The 22,181-nt window shown below is 38.8% G+C and overlaps 1 protein-coding gene across 1 annotated transcript in view; it reads right to left on the bottom strand.

Moving 5' to 3' along the window:
• Positions 1–9,627: 9,627 nt before the first annotated feature.
• ythdc1 (YTH N6-methyladenosine RNA binding protein C1) overlaps positions 9,628–22,181 on the bottom strand; it is a 30,437-nt gene continuing 17,883 nt past the window's right edge. The window contains 8 exon segments of the mRNA XM_071527521.1: positions 9,628–9,952; positions 11,201–11,398; positions 14,975–15,040; positions 15,144–15,210; positions 16,001–16,034; positions 18,788–18,867; positions 21,499–21,653; positions 22,004–22,088. Of these exon segments, the coding sequence (XP_071383622.1) occupies positions 9,755–9,952; positions 11,201–11,398; positions 14,975–15,040; positions 15,144–15,210; positions 16,001–16,034; positions 18,788–18,867; positions 21,499–21,653; positions 22,004–22,088 (883 nt within the window). The 3' untranslated portion in view covers positions 9,628–9,754.

Genomic DNA, 22,181 nt, shown 5'->3' with positions numbered 1-22,181 from the left:
TCCCTCCCTCCCTCCCTCCCAAAGGTGCCCAAATTTAAAAAATTTTTTTATTGACATTGATGTGTTCTGTGCATTATTATCATTATTATTATTATTAGGGAGAGTTGCCTTTTGTTTTTTCTCTAAGGCATCTGCTAGCCTATCTTGAAATGTTAATCTATATTCCACACATTTTCCAACAAAGCCTGATGTCAATACTTTTATATAAAAGCACATTTCCTGAGAACATGTCTTCCCTGTGATGGGAAGACATGTTCTCACCCGACTGCAGTCCAGACTGGAGCCGGTCTGTCAGACTGTGGAGTGAAATGACTGATCAGCTCACTCTCTGCTCACCTTCACTTCCCACAGGAGGCAGGAGGTTAAATGGTTTTTGTTCCATGTGGCTTCATATTTCAATAACATCACTGACACACACAAAACCTTTAAAGCTGCGTTTCCAGTCAGTCCAGTGCTCGTTCCAAAGGAAGAGTTTGTTTCACTAGAAGGCAGAAGTCAAGATTCTTCTGACCATTTGAAAGCTCTTCTATTCCTTAACCATCTCTTTCCTTGTACTTAAACATAACTGTGTTTTAATTTTTTTTTACCTAAATGTTGCCACCCCTAACTTTAATCACTTTCAGAGGCTGTTATATTAATCAATATTCTCATTGTAAACTCTTCAGTCATAATTACATTTAATGTTGAATTGCTACTCTTACGTTGTTGTGTAATATCTGTGCTGCAGGATCAGTATGTAAGAGGAGAAACTTTTATCATTTATCAGAGCTGTGAGAAAGAAGAGCAGATCTGAGCATCAGGAAACATGTCAGAACTTTTCCATGTGATTTATCAAACAGTCGCAGCTCCGCAAAACGAGCAGCGACCTGATCACATACTGATGGATCAACACCAGCTGTGAAACCTGGGTGTTAACAAGCCTGTCCCTCATTAACATCCCATCTACATATGACACGCCCTAATTTATATCATATACATACATATGTCATTTTCATTTTATTTACATAAAACACACCCTAAATTATGTGCCATGTAATGATTACAGGCAATAAGAAGGGTTCAGCATGCAGGCTTTCATTCATGTGAATACTTTGGTGTTTGTGAGTCGGCCGTACAGCACAGCCTCTACCAGGGAGGCTGAGGAACATGTGACCAATACACATAACTAATGAACGTACTGCTCTGTCTCCTGTATTGGTGACTGACAGTAAACCACTGTAGCATTATTGTCTCTGATGTATTCAGATAAACAGTAGACAGGTCTGCACGATGTGACTCAGTAAATAAATGATAATGATAACTCAATAATATTTGAAGTGTGAGTTAGATAAATGACTTGTGTGGGAATTCTGCACCTTGTTGTCTGAGCTGCCAGAAACTGATCTGGAATCTTTCCAGACTGATACTGACACTAGACAGTAGAGTTAGTTTGTTTTTCCTTTTGTGGAATACACGTGCACACTGAGATTTAACTAAGTTATTGACCTTTTACTCTGAAATGTGTTCTTTTCATTTCATTTCTCTCATGCTTACACCCTACCCCGAATCTTGTCTGTCTCCTGTGTTCTGACAATAGGCTGCAGGTTCAGTAAATCCAGATTTCTTTAGTTCTGCCTTTCTCTGGAATCAGTGCAGTTCAGGTCCGTTCAGCTGCTGAAGAGGCAGCAGGTGGAGCAGCAGGACTGATTGATATGTTTGTGTATGTATTCATGTATTTTATATCTGTGCTTTTATTTTGTCTTGATAAAAGCAGAGTCACAGACAGCAGGATGAAGTAGCTGCAGCTGGAGCTACAGAAACAGCAGATGCCTCCTCAGCCTCCTCTTCATCACCTCTGACCTTCAGCAGAGGCCTTCACTCAGGTCTGATCCTCCTGGATGAGGATAGCACACTGGGTGAGTAGAGTTTCAGTTCAGCCTCATGCTGTGTTGTGATCTCACTGGGTTGTGCAGATTTTCTTTAGTCACCAGAGACCCGGCCTGATCTGAACCGAAAGGGTTTCTGTGATCACAGCGAATGGATACGTCTGTAACTCTGTGACATCATCAGATCTGGATCAATGGACCTCATGCTGCTTGTCAAGTAAATATGCACTTGTGTTTATTTCATAGTGCAATGTTATTTAGTGTAAGTTGTCTTTAGTTAAATAATAAGACCTCACAGTCCTCCTCTGGTCCTCCTCCTCCTCAGACCTCACAGTCCTCCTCTGGTCCTCCTCCTCCTCAGACCTCACAGTCCTCCTCTGGTCCTCCTCCTCCTCAGACCTCACAGTCCTCCTCTGGTCCTCCTCTGGTCCTCCTCCTCCTCAGACCTCACAGTCCTCCTCTGGTCCTCCTCTGGTCCTCCTCCTCCTCAGACCTCACAGTCCTCCTCTGGTCAGACTGCAACCAGCCAGAGTTTTTGTTTGCCATGTCTGTATTTACTTTGTGTATTCTTCATCATCATCATCATCATCATCATCATCAACATGTGCATAAGCCAATCATATCGGCTGTGTTATGTATGATTTGATCAAACGTATTGAATTATAAGCCCAATAAATGTCTTGAATCTAGTTGTGTGAATAACATTCAGTGATCTTTACACAGACTATATAATGTTTATCAAAAATGACAAAGTTAATAAAACGTATGTATGAAAAGAAGAGAACCTAATAATAGATAATAATGATCATTAGTTAATAGTAATGATCACTGTCACTCTGGGCCAGGACAGTGCGGAAAAAGATTGTCAGTGTCATCTCAGTGAGGCTTTCCAGGTTAAATAAAGGTTAAGTAAAAATAAATTAATTTATAAAAACAGTAATAACTGTTTCATGGTCAGAGCAGTCCTCTACATTTTGCAGAACATCATTTTGCTGTGAGTTTGAAACATTGGAAATGATCTGAAAAAGTAATTTGGACACATTTTAAATTAATTTCTTTCTGTTGTTCAACTTGTATGAACAAGAAGAAAAACATTTTTGACCGGAGGGGGACGGTCAGTTCTGCATTGTGTCTTACACTTCCTGTCTTAACTCAAGGACAGTCTCTATGTAGTGAAGTACAGCACTATGACCGTCTGCCCAAACACAATGAAGGAGCAGCAGATTAAAAAGTTGATTCAGTCCTTGATTCAGACGCCAGTTCAGGAACCAGAACTCCAATTTGTTCCATATCTGTAATTTCCACGTCTGGAACATGGAGCCCCTGAAATAGTGCAATACTTATTATAGAGGTTACCTGCTGTAAATCTTTTTCCCTCACAGACATAAGGTTCTTTATAAATAAATTAATAAACCATTAATACAGCAATACTCCATACCTGCCGCTTTATATAGCAGCCAACCTCCTGTCAGGTCCTTCATTTTGGGGTATTCTTCAGTGAGGACTCTGGTAATCTAGATCCAGATATGACATGAAAATCATAAATATTATTTTTCATGCACCATCGCCCTCCTTTTCTCCTGATTTTGGAAATGCCCAATTTAGTCCATGGGCTAGACCAGATTCAGGGTACCTTCTTAGCTTTCATTCAAGCCCAGGTTTTTTTTTAAATTAGTATTTGTTATTTTGAAATTGTTTTTTTTCCACAATTTTTGCCTAAACTATAAACTTTCTGTTAACCCTGTGACATCTAGGAACATCACAGACACAAAACCCAAAAACTGGAATACTCTCAGGGATCTAAGGCTTCAGCAAATGTATAATATACCCAAACTGTTCCACTGTGAGAGGTGAATGTTGGCCTTAAATTAGAAGAATGACTTTGGCAGAAATCTCTCACATAAGGTCTTCATATAGTATAGTTATCTTTTCAAAAATTATAAGTAAGTTTTGCCACCTTGACTGGTACAGACAAGTGACATTTTGGACTCTGGCCAATGTACTAATTCCTATGTTAACAGCTCCTGAACGATGTACCATGGCATTCCATTAATAAATGTTTGAGCTGAAATACAGACAAATGTAATACCTCTTCATGATCAGCATTATCATTCATGCTGAGTGTACGCCTTCCTAGTCCTGCCTGCTGAAGCCTTGTCTCATTTTTCAGAGTTTTATTAATGTTCTCAGGCATCAGACAAAAATTGAACTCAAGCTGCCAGCAGGAAGTATGAGACCGGCTCTTGGAAAGGCTTCTGTCCTCGATTCTTCCTCCTCTGGTAGAATGCTGGAAATGACCTATCAAACAAATTAAAATGGGCTGTATAAAATAATATAATCGTCCTAATAAATATCAAAATCATCCTAAAAATATAAGGTCAAAAACTATATAAGGGAGAGAAATTCAGTTTTCTTAATAAACAAGTCTAGTTACAGTGATAGCTTATCTGGAGCATAAATAACACAAAGGTGTGCATAAACATTTCTAACAGTAATGAGCACTGGATACTCTGACTGTGTGACTCATACCTTTGTATTTCCCTGCTGTTTGGCTGGAGCATAAAGATTACTGAGGTTATGATAAAGTTATGTTGAGTGCAAACAAATAACAGAACAGGTCGCACTCTCCAGCTCCGACGCAAAGTCGATGTTTTATCGATCACGATGCCGACGTTTTGAATTAGATCTTCATCATGATGATGACTCTGCGGTGTGGCACACGATCCTCTGAGTCGGCACCTCTCTGATCTCAGTATGCGTTCCTGCCTTGTTCCTGTTCAAAGTTATATTGAGTGACAATAATGAGCAACAAATAAATTATACTCATGCCTGTCATATCATACCTTTGCATGTCTCCTCAGGTGAGCTGGTGGGACACTTGAAACTGTAACAAGACGAGCACAAAGCTGTGAGCAGCTCTGCTGAGTTCAGCTGCTGTGGGAGATGCTACAAGTCAGACTGGAAACAGAAGCTTCTCCACCTTTAGCGAACGACCTGGCCTCCTTCCCGTGTGAAGCGCCCGAGGCGTTATGTCGGGAAGCACCTGTTAAAGATTAGCCTTCCTTTCCTTAACATTTACGTTATTGTTCAAACGGCTCAACAACACGTGAGCCAACAGACTGTAGCTAGCTAAGACATTAGCAACGACCACATAAACGAAATATGCAAATAAGTAACTCGGGGACGCACGCGCAGCTGCCTTGATATATCTAGTTAATTACGATGTAAAACTTCACTGGCGTGTTGCGTGCTAACAGTGTAATTAACCCACCTGTGTTCAGCTCAGGCTCCTCCATGTTGACTCCAGCATGAACCGGACTGACGAAGTAACCAGACCACGCTATGGTCAGTGGGCAGCGTGCTGATTGGCTAGTCAGTGGGCAGCGTGCTGATTGGCTAGTCAGTGGGCAGCGTGCTGATTGGCTAGTCAGTGGGCCGCGTGCTGATTGGCTAGTCAGTGGGCAGCGTACGGGCAAAATCCGTACTCGTAACTTGAAGCTTGTCACTTCACTGTCGACATTTGTGTGTCCGTCTCTCAGACTTTGTGAAACCTCACTGTGGAAAATATTCCTGCACAAATTTTAATTACACATATAGAAAATATTTCTACAGCTACAAAAACCTTTTACGCATGAGCAAATTATATCTGTGTGCACAAAACTTCATTACACATTCACAAACCATTTCACAAGCTCAAACCATTATTTGATTCCATATAAAGCTGCTTCTCCAGGCTTTGATCTGACCCTGGAACAGTAAGCAGACCAGCACCTGAAGACCTGAGGGGTCTGAAGGAGATCAGAAATGTATTTTGGTCCTAAACCATTTAATGCTTTATAAACATGCAACAGAATTTTTAAACTTAATTCTTTGGCACACAGGAAGCCAATGTGATCTCAGCACTGGACTGATGTGGTCCAGGTTCTCAGTCCTGCAGCAGCATTCTGGATGAGCTGCAGTTGTCTAATAGCTTTTTTAGAGAGAGACCTGTAAAGACTGTTACAAGCTTACTAAAAATAAATGCATGAACAAGTTTTTCAAGGTCCTGCTTGGACATGAATTCTTTAATTCTTTAATTCTTGTGATATTTTTAAGGTGATAGGAGGCAGATTTTGTAACGGTCTTGATGTGGCTGTTGAAGTTTCAGAGTCCATAACGACACCAAGGTTTCTGTCTTGGTTTTTAATCTTCATTGAGAGGGATTCAAGGTGAGCAGAGACTTAAATCTCTCCCCTTTGGCACCAGAAACAATTATTTAGTGAGTCTATTGGACCATTATCCATCTGTTGATAAAACAATGTAGATCTGTCATCTGCGTAATTATTAAGATTAAGAGATTAAGATTAAGATTTCCTTTATTGTCATTGTACAAGTACAACAAAATGTATTTATTTGACCCATCCTATCAGCGGCGAATCTACCATATATGCAGATAATGCAACTGCATAGGGGCTCGCAACAGTTTAGGGCCGCAACAGTTTAGGGCCACAACAGTTTAGGGCCACAACAGTTTAGGGCCACAACAGTTTAGGGCCCACACGCACGGCCCTCCTTACCTCGCATCATTAGATCTGGAACACTGAGTCTACAGTACACATGTAGCCACTAAACCTTGATAGTAAGCGGTGAGTATTTATTGTACTCAATGAGCCACAAGTCATCTGCTCCATGGTGTCACAGACTTGATGTCATTCATTCACCAAATAAATAACAATACAATAACATAAAACAGTTTTACATATAGTTTATTGACTCCTCTATGTTACATTTCTAAATTAAGTTTAAATAAGGATTAATGGGCTTGGGACGACCTTCAAAATGACGGACCAGAACGACTTCCGGTTCAAGCGAGGATGGAGGAGGGAGGAAATATCACATCAGAGACTTGGGCTGCCCCCCCCCCCCCCCCCCACCTTGGAAGCAGGTGAAGTTGTGCCAGAAACCCCGACTCTGAAGTTAAAATTGCACAGTTGTAAAGTTGTACTTCAGTGTTTTATAAGATACAGCAGTCATCCTGTATACCTTTGCCTTTATTGCAAATAATATGAACAATACGAAAAACAAAATCAAACTAAAGAAAAAACTGAGTTTCAATGGTTGAGATATTTAATTTTAGCGTTGAAAATTCCCCAAAATAAAACAAAAACAAAGGGAGACTGTCGCTAGCTAGCTTGCTCATATTAGAAAATTATAGTAAAATTTGACTTCAGAAAAAACAAACTAGCTCGTTCTGGCGATTTCTCAAGAGATAATGAGAGTTTTTTTTTATGTTTAATGCAGTAAATCATGTATGAAACTGAACTGGTTACCCCACAATGCTAGAAGACATTACCATTGGCTCCAATGCATTTTCAAAAGTATCTGTCACTGGGACATCCCGTGCCCTCTAAAAGTAAGACGCAAACGCACACACCGCGCTGCATAGCCACTTCTAATTACATCTAATTACCCAGAAAACCCGACACGGAGCGTTCCACTTCCTTTTCTGGAGGGGGTTTTGGGGGGATCGGACCAAGTGTGAGAGGGGAGTTTAACTGTGGGTTTGTTGGAAAGTTATTTTAATACATTTTGAGTGGACCAAGTGTTTTGGAAATGCCTGATGACGTGTATTAATTGATAATTTGATATTGTTGACTATCCAGGTAACTAATGCTAGGAGATCATTGATTACCACACACTAATTGATGTCTCTTAGTAGGGGCCAGCTGCTATATGAAGGAGGAGGCTGGAGAATACCAGACCTGCTGTAGTCTGCAGTGGGCCCATATTTAAAGGGGCATTTCCTATAGTGCATAATTTGATTTATATGTTTATCTTTTTGCCTTGTATATTTCTTTGTTTTGTTTATTTTTGCAAGTTGTATTTTTTCCTTTTTTCTTCAATTTGATAAATTTTTGTCTGCACTGTAAATAAGCTGCATAGGACTCCACTGCTGTAAATAAAACACCTGGACTGATGAACAGTTGAAGCATCTCTTTTGTGCCTCAGCCATTTAAACCTTACAGTATCCACCTCACTGCATATCTTCATACTCTCTTAGACACACTCAGCAACCTTTCTTTTTTGTTCCCAGAACTAATACAGAAATTGGCAGATGAAAACAGTTGGTAAATCAGAGCCTCTGTGTATGTTGTATTGTATTGGATGTTTTGTAGGACCCCCTCGAAAATGAGATGGTTCATCTCAAGGGGCTATCCGTTAAATAAAATTTGTTGCAAATAAAAAAAAAAGGCCCAAAAAAAAAAAAAGTAAAACAAAAGCTGATTTTTACAACGTTAAATGCAGCGAACATTGCTAAAAAAAACCCCTGAAAAAACATAACTGTTCAGCAAAAGTTTGTGAGTTGAGATGGCCGAGAACACGGTCTGAAAAAAAAAGTTAAAGTAAAATTTGACGAGATAATGGGAGTTTTTACGATGTTTAACAGTGAACATCACTAAAAAAATAAAGCAAAACATAACTTCTGGGAAAATTCGTGAGTTTTGATGGTGGAAAAAGATTTACATTTATTGCTGAAAAAAACATCATGTAAACTTTGACTTCAGGACAATCTAGCTCCTTTTGCTGATTTTTTTTAAATTTTTGTGAGTTTCAACAGTTGATTTATATTTATCGCTGAATAATACGAAAAACAAAATCAAATGGAACTTTGTCACTAGCTAGCTAGCTCATCTTAGACAATAACAGTATGAAAAATCACTTTCCAAGACGTAATTTTTGGCTGTGTCTGCAAACTTCTGCCATTTAGAGGTGTGAGTACGAATTTGTAGATTTGTCAGAATTTTTAGTTTTTGGTTAGTAATTCAGCGAGTCGAAAACAGCCAATGGGATTGCTGCTAGCTTTGTGATGGATTTTGCACACATGAAACAAAATCCAGGATATTTTTCAGCAAATTTTCATAAAACATTTCAATAATTTTGACAAATGCTAAGGAAATTGTTTTAAAGAGGGTTCCTACTGGCCTGGACAATTCTTCAAAATCAAAGCCTTGTAAGTTTTGGAAAATGAATACAGCATCTTGAAAGTAGATTAAAAAATAAAAGAACAAAAATAAAAATCTCGACTTCTATCTCTAAATACTCTACTTTTTTTCCCCCCTTTGCCCCACAAAGTATCGGCTCTTCAGAATTGGTTATTTACATTTTTATACATTCAACTGGTTTTACACTTTTCGTTTTAAAAAAGACAAAAATGAAGATATTTTTTATTCTTTGGCAAAGTATTTAAAAAAAAAAAGTTTTTAAATAAGTGAGAAGATGGGAGACGTCATTATCTACATTTGTGTGCGCGACAGTGAACAACCTACTGCATCTCGTGAGTTTTGGTCATGCGGAAGTAAATATAGATGCAGACAGACTCGATTTTTATGAAATATTGGATCAAAATTAGTTTTGTCCACTCAGAGCGATCGAGCTGTATGGAGTCATTTTATTTTCTAAAGATCGGTCCTCCAACGCTTCAACTGTTTTTCAGAAGGCTGCTACAGACTCATGCTAGGACGCTCCGGGAGTGTTATATGAACTAACAAAGAGTTTAAACCAGCATGGGTGTGAGTAGATAATGATCATTTTCAGGTGAACTATTCCTTTAAGTGATTTTTTCAATAATTTTCACAAACTTTCAAGTATTTCCAAGGCCTGCGAAAACCAAGTTTCTCGTTCTGTGTTTGTGACACAAAGCAAAAATTGACCAAAATTAATTTCATTTCTGTTTTTTTATTTTGTAAACATAACAGCAGAAAATTAAAACAAGTGGGATTTTCAAAATAAAAGCCCCCCCCCCCAAGCTCGACATCTGTTTTTGTTTTGTTACATTTTCCTCTGATTACATTTTACAGAAAAAAGGAAACCGCTGTTACATCATCCCAGGAATCTGACTCCACCACCTTTCACCTCCGGTACCTCCCCCTCTCCTTCTCCCTCTCTCTCTCCCTCTCTCTCTCCCTCCCTCGCTCTCTCTCTCTCTCTCTCCGTCCGTCACGTGGCGTGCCTCGCTCTCTCTCTCGCTGGCGGTCGCGTTCCCGCCGGCTGCTCACCACCGCCTGCGTGCGCCGCAGGAAGTCGTCCACACGCATATCGTAGTCATGCTGCATGAGAGAGAGACAGAGGGAGAAGAAAAGGAAGAAGAAAAAAAGAAGTTAGGGAGGGTTTTGTTGTGGAATTACATTTGTGACTGTTTTGAAGTGTGAAAAAAGAGAAATTGTATTTAAAGTGAGAAATGATTTGTTTGAATGTGAAAAATTTGCAAAAGAAAAACGTGAAAGACAGTGAGACGTTCACTGAGTGGAAAGAAGATTTGAAAGTAAAAAATTCGAACTGTGAAAAAAATTGTGAACATGAAAATATTTTTTTTTGTGAAAAAAGGTTTGAATGTGAAAAATGTTTACGTTTTAAAGTAAAAATAAAGCTTTGAAATAATCCAAAATTTAAAACTTTTTCCACCTTCACACTTTTTTTTTCGTTAAATCTGCAGCTTCACACTAATGGAGGATCAGATGAGCCAAAGTGAAAAATAAAAATAATGAATGCTACATTTAAATGAAAGTGCAAGTAAATTAAAAAATACATTTTAATGTCATATTTTCCCATTGAAACTTGAGATTTTTGAAAACAAAAATTAAATAAATGTATGTATGTTTTCATATATTAAATATTGATTTTATAAAATAAAACAATAATTCCCATTCATAACTATATACTGTATATATATCTATAAACCTACTGTATTTGAAAATTAATGTGTACAAAAATGATATGGTTAAAAAAAAATGTGTACAAAAATAACCAAATAACACTACATAAGTACTTAAATTTCCAAATTATTTCACTCAATTTCTACATTAATTTTTGCATTATAATAATTTATATATGTACATCTGTCTTTATTTCCGCTATTATATTATTACTTTCTATATTTATTGCTGTACTTGTTGGTCTGTATAATAATGAGGGGGGCTGCCAATCAAAGTAGGTAAAGGGTGTCTCTTAATTCTCATTGGCTGATCGATAGACATTTATATGGGTCCAAGCATGTAGTGCAAGTAATTACAACAATCGACCTGATGGTGGCGCCATAACAACCCACTTTACATTTTGGTCCGTAACTCATGAACTGAAGGCGTAGAATCAAAATATTATACGTCTAGGCCACGTCTTTGTGTACAGTACAAAATCCATTAAAGTTTCTAAATATTCACTATGGCATATTGATCGACCATCCGTAAGCTCATAACGATGACATGTAAATTCTATGAGTTATTAGGAATTATAAAAAGCATGGAAGTCTATGTTCCTGAATCTGAACGCACCGGGCTTGAGGCGAAGGAGCGGGTGGCTCGTTTGTCACGGAAGCGTGCGGCGGCGGCATCGTGTGGCGGGGGCAGCGGGTGGTGCGGGTGCTGCTGGTGGTGGTGGTGGTGGTAGGGCGGGTGGTGGCCGCCGGCCTGTGGGGGGGGCGGCGGGTGGTGGTGGTGGTGGTGATGGTAGTAGGGCGGGTGGTGGTGGGGCGGCTGCTCCACGCCCGGGTACGGCGCCTGGGGGGAGGGAAGGAGGAGGAGAACAACAGACATTTGATTTTTTTTTTTTTATGAAACCAATTAAACTTAAAAGAGAGATAACGTTGAACTGAGGAAAAAAATGGGCCGATTTGAATTGTTTTAATTTAAAAATGAAATAAATGACAAAAATCAGACGTGTGATTTTGCTTGCAAAGGTCGGCCACCAATTCTTTTGAATAAAATCAAGTTATAAAATAGATGAAACTTTAACAATTTTATCTAGTTTTACAATTTATTTTAAAAAAACATCTAAAAATGAGAAAAAGAACAAAAACATTTGTATTTTTGTCTTTTTGCTTGTGAAGGTCAGAAAACAAATTAATTTTTTTAATATTAAATACAATTAAAAAATAAATTAAGAAAATTCTTAAACTGAAAAATTTGTGTTATTTATGTTTTGCCTGTAAAGGTCGGAAACATTTTTTTGCATAAAACCAATTAAAATTATTTTAAAAAGACAAAATTGTTAAACTGAAAGCTGACATTTGTATTTATCTTTTTGCTTATAAAAGGCAGTCAGAAACTTTTTTTTTTAACATAAAATCAGTATCAAATTTGAATAATTCCATAAAATTTTAAAAAAGCAGAAAAAGCTCAGCTCTAGGACATAGAAGATAGCAGTCGGTCACTAAGTGTTTTGAATCTTTGTTTCTGGGTTAGATTTGGACTTGGGCTGTTGTCAGGCTTTGTTGTGGCTGAGTACTTCCTGGTTTCACTCTCTGAGTTTGGATAGGCGGGTCAGCTGACGTGGGTCACGCCCTCTATCTGTTGCTTTGTTGTGGAAATCTGAAAAGGGCGGGATTTTCACTAAACTCTTAAAAAGAGAGATTGAACTGAGCTCCAAAGCAGAACAAGCTCAGATCTAGGACATAGGAGATAGCAGTCGGTCAGTAAGTGTTTACAATCATGCTCCTGTCAAACTATTTGTGGTTATCATATATCACCCACAAGGGCTAATGGGGCACTTTGTAGTTGAACTGGACATGCTACTCTCAGCCACTCCTGAAGATGGCCCCCCACTGATTGTCATGGGGGACATGAATATCCATCTGGACAAACCCCAAGCGGCTGACTTCCTTTCACTTCTGTCCTCATTTGACCTCAAACTGGTCTCCACCGCTCCCACACACAAGGCGGGCGATACACTCGATCTGATTGTGACTCAGCTGCTCCAGGGCAAATCTGACTGTCACCCCTTACATCTGTCAGACCACTTCTTTATTCAATTCATGGTTTCCTTGCCGGAACATCCTCACGTTCCGCCGCAAATGGTCTCCTTCAGACGGAACCTCCGGTCCCTCACACCGGCTCGGCTCTCCGATGAGGTCTCGGCTACCATGCCCCCTCATAAAGAGTTCTCCTCACTCCATGTCAATGAGGCTACAGACACACTCTGCTCCTCACTAGCCGTCTCTCTAGACAATCTCTGCCCACTCTCATCCAAATCTGCTCATAACAACACCCCCCCCCCCCCCCAGTCCATGGCTCACCGGAGTCATCAGAGAGCAACGGGCTCAGAGCAGCTGAGAGGAAATGGCGCAAATCCAGAGATCCCACTGACCTCACTGACTATCAGTCTCTCCTATCAGTATTCTCCTCCCATCTAAAAAGTGCCAAGATCAGTTATTATCAGGAGAAAATCAGCAGGGCCAAGGACGCTCAAAAATTATTTTCAGCTTTTAACTCACTCCTCAACCCTCCACCACCTCCACCCTCAACTCTGCTCACTGCTGACCTCTTCGCCTCCTTCTTTACTGATAAGGATTCTACCATCAGTGATCAGATCTCTGAGCCTGACCAGCTCAGTCTGCCTCCAGCTAACAGGGCTTTGGATAAAAGCGTCTGCCAAATGGGAAATTGTAATTGTAATTTTCCCATCTCCCAGTCCTTGATGCTCGCCAACAAAGCAGCAACCAAAACGGCTCCGACCGACCGGAACTCCTCATTCAGGTCTACGCTCCCTACGCTCTGCCAAGGAGCGGCGCCTGGTGCTGCCACCACAACAAGGCCCTAAGTCTCTATCCAGACTCTTCTTCTGTGGTTCCTTGTCTGCCACCACAACAAGGCCCTAAGTCTCTATCCAGACTCTTCTTCTGTGGTTCCTCGGTGGTGGAACGAGTTACCAAACTCCATTCTATCCGCAGAGTCCCTCTCAATCTTTAAGAAAAGGCTAAAGACCCAGCTCTTCAGTGAACACCTTCTCACCTGATGGACTGTGTAATCCAAAAAACAACAAAAAAACTCTTTATCTGCCTCTATGCACTCTATGCTCTGCCTCGTAGCTTCATGGCTCTTACTCTCGTTGTTCTCTCCTGACTAGATCCTTGCTTGTGTTGTATTAAAATCTCATGTGTATGTCGCTTTGGATAAAAGCATCTGCCAAATGGGAAATTGTAAAATCAAATATCAATATCAATATCAAATTTGAATAAATTATACAAATATAATTGTTAAACTAAAATGTAGCCACAAGCGGTGTTTGCGTGGTTCAGGCACACATGGCATTTTAGACCAATTTCAGCTCCATTTTGAAGGGCACCTCCACAGTGAAACATTTTACCACGTTTGGTGTAAATCGGACTGAGATTCTGTGAGATAAAGCCTTTTTAAATTTCAAAATGTCACTACAGCGCCTCCTTTTGGACGATTTGCATGAAATTTGCTACACGTTTGAAATGCCTTTCCAGAGAACGCAGTCAAGTTTGGTACTGATTTTGCAAATGCACTTTGATTTAAAAGCTATTACATGGTTATTACATCATAGGCCACGCCCACTCTCACCAATCATAACCAACTTTCAGAATTTGACTAGTATGTGGACCTAGAACATGTGTACCAAATGTTTTGTGTTGATTGCACCAATAGTCTTTGGGATATGGACAGGCCACGGCCATTGAGAATTTGATTTGCTCATGGAGGCGATATTGGTTGTCAGATTTTTCTGGGAAATGGTTACAACGTGTATCTTAAGGCCCTTTAACCATGTACCATGAAAAAACTGTTTTTCAAAGTATGCAAATTAACAAAAAATCTATATCGGCGGACCATGGTGGTCCGATTGGCAAATCTGTAGAGCACACTCAGGAGACCATGTGTACCAAGTTTTGTGTCAAAGAGACTTACGATGTGGGAGTTATGGCCTTGTAAAGGCCTATAGTTTCACCTTTAACTATAGCACCCCTTCAAGGCGATTTTAAGAATTTTTCTTTGACAAGGATTTGGCATGCATTTACAATCACTGTGCCAAATTTGTTTCTAGCATGTACCATCTCACGGTAAACAATAGTGATTCAATACTACGTGCTTGAACCGCTAATACAAATTAATCAGTAGGAAAACAATAAAATGAATTAAAATTAAATTAATAAAAAAAAATATCTACTTTTTAAATTCATTTTTATTAATTTAAAAACATGAAAAAAGTGTATGTTTTCTGCTTGTAAAGATTCCTTAAGTTGTATATTCCTCCTTACGTTGTATATTGTTCCAGTTCATCATATCAGTGTGTACCTACCAAAAAAGTGTAACTGATAAATAAAAATCAGATCGTACCAAAGCTTGCCAAGGCGCAGGGGGGCCAACACCATGATGGTAGTCCCTCATATAGTCGTTATAGGACTGAAAATACAAAGAAAAGAGAGAGAGAGAGAGTGACAAAGAGTGTAGAAAAAGCTACACTAACATGCTAGCATGCCAACGCACACGCTCACGTTCCACTCACCCCATTCAGGAAAACATCTCTTCGGACGCCAGAGAATCGCCTGTTAAACGACAGAAAAGAAAAAGAAAAATTGTACCAAATTTGATCATAGTAATATACATTTAACTTGCGATAAAAAAAAGTTCTCATAATTTAACACATTCCCTGAACCCTCTTTCTTGTAGAAAGATTTTTGTAATTTACTGAATTTCATGGAAAATGTTTTAGTTATGTCTTTTTCCCACGGTGCAGCCGAGGGCATCATGAGGCAAACTCAGGTCAGTCAGTCAGGTAACGCTTAGTGAGATGGCCTCTAGAGGCCGTTTTTGACTGTGAAATGCAGTGTTTCCCATACAGAGGCAAAAAATCTAAAGTTGGTCAGTGTATAGAAATGGATCTAAATCGATCTCTAATGCGTCTGATGTCGCATCACGTCATGTCTGTCATGTGGAGATGCACAGACAGCAGACCAGCAGCATTGAACTCAATCCAGAGTCTCCTGGTGTGAAAACAAAAGTGAAACTTAACATTCCACAGGATTTGCAGACAGTAACTCGTATTCGCTGCCCTACAAACTTTATATAATACTTGTGGTATTTAAGTAACGTTAGTGGAATTAGGTCATTTAACTGTCGCAGTGCTTCAGTGCACAGAATTGAAGACGCACCATGGGTCTGCACAGGACTGGTGCTTGTTAGAAAAAATAAAGTTCCCAGTTTATCAAACTTCTTTTACAAAGTTTGTGTAAATTATTGAATTTCTTGTATAAGTTAATATAGTGAACCCACTTTTGTATGAAAGGTCGCAATTGTTTCAATTTCCTTTGTAGTTTCGTGAAACTACGAAGAGCTAGCAGAGCGCTAGCAATCTTTTACCTGTCTACAGGCTGGTTACGAAGATCTTGGATGAAACCTGTGGGAAAAAAATGACAAAAAAATTTACACACATGAACAACGCGGTTAGGAAACGGATAGAAGAAAAACCCCTCGCCTCTGATTGGCTGAGCCACATTCACACAACCTCTACATTCGTGGTTGACAGCGATTTTCGACTAGCTTGAATTTTCTTCTTTCACAATACTTTTTTAAAACGTTATTTCTACAGAAAAAAAAACACAATTTAAATAATTTAAATTTATAAAGAAAAAATATACAATGTAACAAATAATTTAAAAAAAATATATATAATTTGAATAATTAATAACAGTAATTACTAATATAAATACATAATTTAAATACATATTCAAAACTTCAGGAAAAACACACATACAAAAAGTAACTAAAACTAAAAACAGAAGTACAGAAAACAATCTGCAAACTAAATCTAAAAATGTTGATTTTTATATCCAACCAAATTTTGAGACTGAATTTAAATAATCCTAAAATATCTAACCAAAGAAAAAAAGAAAAAGACACAAGTGACAAACAAAAACTCTGCCAACTTCTTCGGCAACATTGTTTTTAGCTTTAGATTCATTACTTTATTATTTATTAATAACTATAAATCCAATCTAAAGACCAACTTTGTCTTTAAGAAAACTATTTATGAACTTGTGTTTAAGACAAATTCCTCTACGGGGACCAAAAAATCTAAAAACTTTCAAGATCTTGTTTTGGGACAATTCAAGGACTCCAAGTTGTCATGTTAGAGTGGTTAAATCAACTAATTACATCAAATTCCAGGACTTTTCAAGGACTTTCAAGGTGTTTTTGGATTAAATTCAAGGACTCCAGATTGCCATGTGTTTGAGTAAGACATGATACTGGTTAAATCAACTAAATACACCGAATTCCAGGGCCCTCATTTATCAAGAGTGCGTTAAATACAAATATGTGTGTAAACCATGTGTACGACCATTTCTAAGCAAAGAGTCGGATTTATCAATTTGTACTTATGCTTGAGAACGTGTGTAAATTTAAGCACAGCTCTGACCTGCTTACACAGCACCAAGCGGTTGAAAATGAAAGACCACCAAGAACAACAGGAACAGACAATCGAATGAACAGGCATTTTCATAATTATTACTATAAAATTCCTCCACCTTCTCCTTCAGGGAGGACCTGCAGGCTGAGAGAAATATATTCAAATGAAAATTATCTATCACAATCCTGTGTCCGGAGTGTCCGGTCCACATGGGACAGGCCGGTCTCAGTCTGTTCTCTGCCTGTTGCAGCAATGTCCTTGTTGTCGACGACAATTATTTTGTATTCAGGTCAAAACTTTTTTTTTTTCTGCCACTGCTCTGCTGATAAAACTGTTTCATGCCAACGCTCACACCTGCTGACAGGCTGGATGTTTCTGCTTGTTTATCAATCTACCATCGAGTTCCAGAAAGTACTTTGTGGTGCCACAACCTCAGTTACTAATTTTTAATAATTTTAATAATTCAATGTCTACATCTGTAAATTCTTCCTCCTGCGTTCTTTGTCTGAGCCGTGTTCAGCACAGAAGAGATATCAGTGACATTTCCTGCTGCATTTAAAGGGAAGGTTGTCACCATATATGGCCAATTGGGGGCGTAAATTTATGTTAATGAGCGGCTGTGCACGAGCATCATGGTGGTTTAGAACGTGTGTATTTATCAAGGCAGGTTCCTTACAGGTGTGCGTACGCACGCTTGATAAATACCGATTTTTTTGTACTTCAGCACATTCTAAATTTTATTCGTAAGAGAATTTAGAACCTTTTCTACACAATGTTGATAAATGAGGCCCTGGACTTTTCCTTTTTCAAGGAAAAAAAGAATACAAAAAATACTCTTCAAAACAGTTCTTATGTTTTAACTTTCTTATACTTCTTAAGAAAAAACTTAATAAATGGTATTCTTGAAAAAAATACTTCTCAAATTTGTTCTTTTCACTTACTTTGGTGGTAAAATATTGTAAATTCTGGGGTCTAATCAACAAAATAAAAAAACATCCCATACACGACCTGGAAAGTCCTTGAAAGGTCTGAAAAGGTTTTGAAAAGTGATTTTTCTCACTTTCACAAAGTTTCAAGGCCATTGGGACCCCTGCTGCAAATAAGCGACCCACTTATGGCTTTCTTATCTATTGTAAATCAAGTTAGGTGACAAATTTTTGTATATTCTGGGGTCTAATCAAGAAAATAATATAAACTAAAAAAAACACAAAAAGTTCCAAATTCCGATATTGACCAGGGCCCGTATTCACGAAACCTTAACAAAAAAAATCTTAAGTGCCAATTTTTTTTTCTTTTCTTCGTATATATATATTTTCTTAACTCTGGTTTCTTCCTAAGAAATAACTTACACAGAAATGGTATTGTTGAAATAAAAGTTCCGGAAATTCTGGGGACTAACCAACCATATAAAATAAAACACGTGACGTGGAAAGTCCTTATGCGTTTTTAAAAAATGCACAACCTTTCCAGGATTTTCAAGGCCATTTGAACCCCTGGTGCAAATTACGCGACCTGGAAACTCCTTGAAAGTGGAAAAATGCCTTTTCTCAATTTTACAACCTTTCCAGGCACTTTGCAGGATTTTCAACGCCATTGGGACACCTGCTGCAAATTTTAGAACCACTTTTGCGGTCTTATCGTATTCTAAATACCAACTGAAAATGTTAAAAAATAGTGAATTCTGGTGTCCATCCAAACAAAATAAAAATTCCAAACTAAAAGCTCCAAATCCCGATATTGACCTGGTCGCTGGTTGAATTCTGGTGGGTATTCCACGCGGGGCCGCTTCCTGCCGTGGATGTCGTATTCCTCAGGTCGACGCCTACGTAAACAGGTGTACAAATAAGACACAAATACAAACCAAAATACCCCGAACTTTGGGGGTTTGCAACTCCAATACACAACAGGAAATTGTCACGGTTAGCATTTCTGACAATTCTTACATCTAAGACAAACAGTATTTGTTAGATTTGTCTGGTTTCAAATTCCAGGATCTACGCATTTTCCCGCAGCTATGTTTTTTTTAATATTGTCAATCAGTTTTTTCCCGCCATTTTTTTGTTTTCCCAAATTCTGCCAAACTTAAGTTCCATATCCTGAAATTTTATGCATGAAAACCTTAAGAGAACTTCGCACTTCGAACAATTTAAACCCCTCTTTACCACGTACGTTACACATATTCTAAAAAATAGATTTCCCATTATAATAAACTTGTATTTATGTCCGTAACTTTCTTAAAACCTCATTTCTATGGGAAATGCTTCTATATATTGATACGAAATACTTACACAAACACATACTAAAAAAAAAAAAAAAAATGGATCTGCCACCGTCATTTTCAAAGATTTCCCTATATGTTAAACTTGTATTTCTGTCCAAAACTGACAATTTTGAAGGGAAAAACCTAGCAAAATGGATCTGCGACCGGCATTTTCAATGTTTCCCATTACGTTTTAAAAACTTAATGTAGTATAATTATGTTAGACTTCTTGAAACCAAATTTTTACCGAAAATATTCTAAAAGTCGTTTTCAAGGATAACCCTTAATGTTAAACCTGTATTTCTGTCCTTAACTGCCGATTTTTACGGAAAATACTCACATATGTAATATATTTAATATTCTGTATATCTACTCTATTTATTAGATTTTACAAAACAAATCGGCGACCAACATTTTTAGGATTTCCAATAACATTTCAAAAACTACATTTAATAAATGTTTTTCTGTACTTAACACCCTACATTTTTTGTATTTTTTAACAAAATCAACCCTATAAAAGAACGGTTTTCACAACTTCCCGCTAGCTTAATCCTGGAAATTGTCAAACAAAACTTAACACAACTTCAATAGAAAATTCAAATAAGAAGCCTATTAAAGTGGCAACATACCGCTCTCCAGTAGGGGGGGATTTTTGTGACCAAAACATTTTTTTTGTGCGTTAGAAAAAAAAACAGTTCGTATCATCGTATCATCCTCATCAAAGTCCATCTTAAGGCTTTTTTTTCCCTTTCTTTGACAAATTATAACAAAGGGAGGGAGGAGGGGGGTGGGGGAGGTGATGATGATGATGATGCAGTCCCGTCAATCAAACAGACCCTGCCCCGTCCCCCTCCTCCCCACCAATCATCAGTCTTTTTACAGAAACAAACTGCGGTAGGTAGGTTTTTTTTTTTGGTTTTTTTTTGGTCGTTTCTGAACGACACTTCTCCCCATTTTCCTTTTTTTTCCTCTTTCTGCTCAGTCCATTTCGGGAAAAGAAGGGAGGGCATTCCCTCACCTCCTCCTCAGTTACAACCCCCCCCATCACCACCACCACACACACACATTATCATCAGTTCATAGAGAAAACCGGCCACTTTTTTGAAAATCTCAGTTCGTCGTCGTTGGCGTAAAACTCAACTTTTTCAGTTTTTTTAAAAGGGGTGTGTGTGTGTGGAGGGGGGGGTAAAGGGGTTATTCAGTTCATTCAATAGAGGAGTAGTGGTGGTGGGGGGGTGAGGTGTTTAGGGGCAAACAGCAAATTTTCAGTTCAAAGATGTAAGGGAATTTTTTTTTTTGCAAGTCCATTCTTTCTTTTTGTTTTACCTTAAACAGATCAAGAAAACAGCCCCCCCTCCCCCCCCCCCCCAATAACCCACCCCCAACCATCTTTCCTTCCCAAGAGTCCATAAGCCAAGCCCCCTGCTCCTCACCAACTCCCCCCCACCACCACAGCAAACAGGATGTGCCAACTGCGTAAGACAGTCCAACCGTATCCAAAACCCGGAACCGACCGAGAATTTGGGGATGTATAGATGGATAGTCCCTCGCTCTCTCTCTCTTTTTTCCACTCGTCCTTCTCTCTCTCTTTTTTTGGCCACTCATTGCACCTCTAGCTTGACCCCCCCCTCCCTCTTCCCCCTCCCCAAACTCAAAAAGTCCAGCGAGAGAGGCTCGTCCGGGCAAAAGCAGCGACTTTTCCTTTCCTTTTTCTTTTTTTTTGGAACTGCCATCTTCCTCCTTTTTTATTTAAACTGACAAACCAGTCCCAAAAAACCACAACAAAAAAAAAACGAGGACTTATTGAACTTCCCAGCGAAACTCCTGCAAAGAAAAAGCTTTTTTAGCGACAAATTTAACAAGAAAACTTCAAATTCAAACTTCTAGCTAGCAACAAGGAAAACTTTTGTGTTTTACTTGGAAAATTAGCTATCTTGTACGTTTAAAAGCTAACAAACACCCTGATTTTTCTTTTATTTCCCCTGAATTCGCGTGAAAACTCCAAACTCCAGAAACAAGAGGAGAAACAAATGCTAGCGTATTTTTTTTAGCTAGCGTCAGCCGAGAAAAACGCTTCGCCGGCGTCTCCCTCATCCAGCAGGTGGTACTGTGGTCCGAGCGTCAGTTGCAGGAGCAGCAGTAGAAGAAGAAGTAGTAGTAGAAGAAGAAGTAGTGGGCCGGCTGTGCGCTAACCTTCCCGGGTCGCGGTGTGGCGGCCGGCCGCGTGGCCGCGGCTCCGATGGCGTCCGACGCTTTCGGCGGACCTTGCGCACCACCTGGTACGTGTCCACGCTCTCATCCAATGGGAAGAGGGCACAGAGCTGGGCACCCACATCCGGCTGGATCTCCTGAAGAGGAAGAAGAAGAGGAAACAATTTGGGTAAGAAAGTTCTGGGAGAATCTTGATGCTGGATTTGATACCGATTAATTGCTGAAATTACTTTAGGAAAAGTATTAAAAGATAAAACTAAAATAGAACAAATATAGTACAGACAGTATAGAAATAGTACAATTTTAAAAAAACTAAAAGAAATATACAAAACATTTTAAAATTTGTTGATGTTTTTTTTTATATCACTGTTTTTATTGGTTTATATTGTCTTATAGTGATTTAATTTTATTTCCTTGTATGTGCAAATACACAAGGAATATACAAGGATATTGTTTTGAATATTGAGATATTATTCATTTTGTTTACTTGTCCGTCGCGTCCGATCTTGACGGGCTTGTGCTCGTTCCATGGGTTGGAGAGGTGCGCCGTCTTGGTGAAGGGTAACTCCCGCCTAAAAGGAAAAAAAAAAAAAAAAAAAAACTGGTGACAAAAATTGGTGACATCATTGACTCAAATTCAAACATTTTTTTGAATAAAATACTTT

Source organism: Centroberyx affinis, unplaced genomic scaffold (assembly GCF_046629955.1).
Source record: "Centroberyx affinis isolate AG114_WGS23_722 - 3 ecotype Tasmania unplaced genomic scaffold, CSIRO-AGI_Caff_v1 ptg001543l_1, whole genome shotgun sequence".
NCBI lineage: Eukaryota > Metazoa > Chordata > Actinopteri > Beryciformes > Berycidae > Centroberyx > Centroberyx affinis.
The sequence above is the reverse complement of the archived record's forward strand: the minus strand, read 5'-3'. Positions and strand labels throughout refer to the sequence as shown.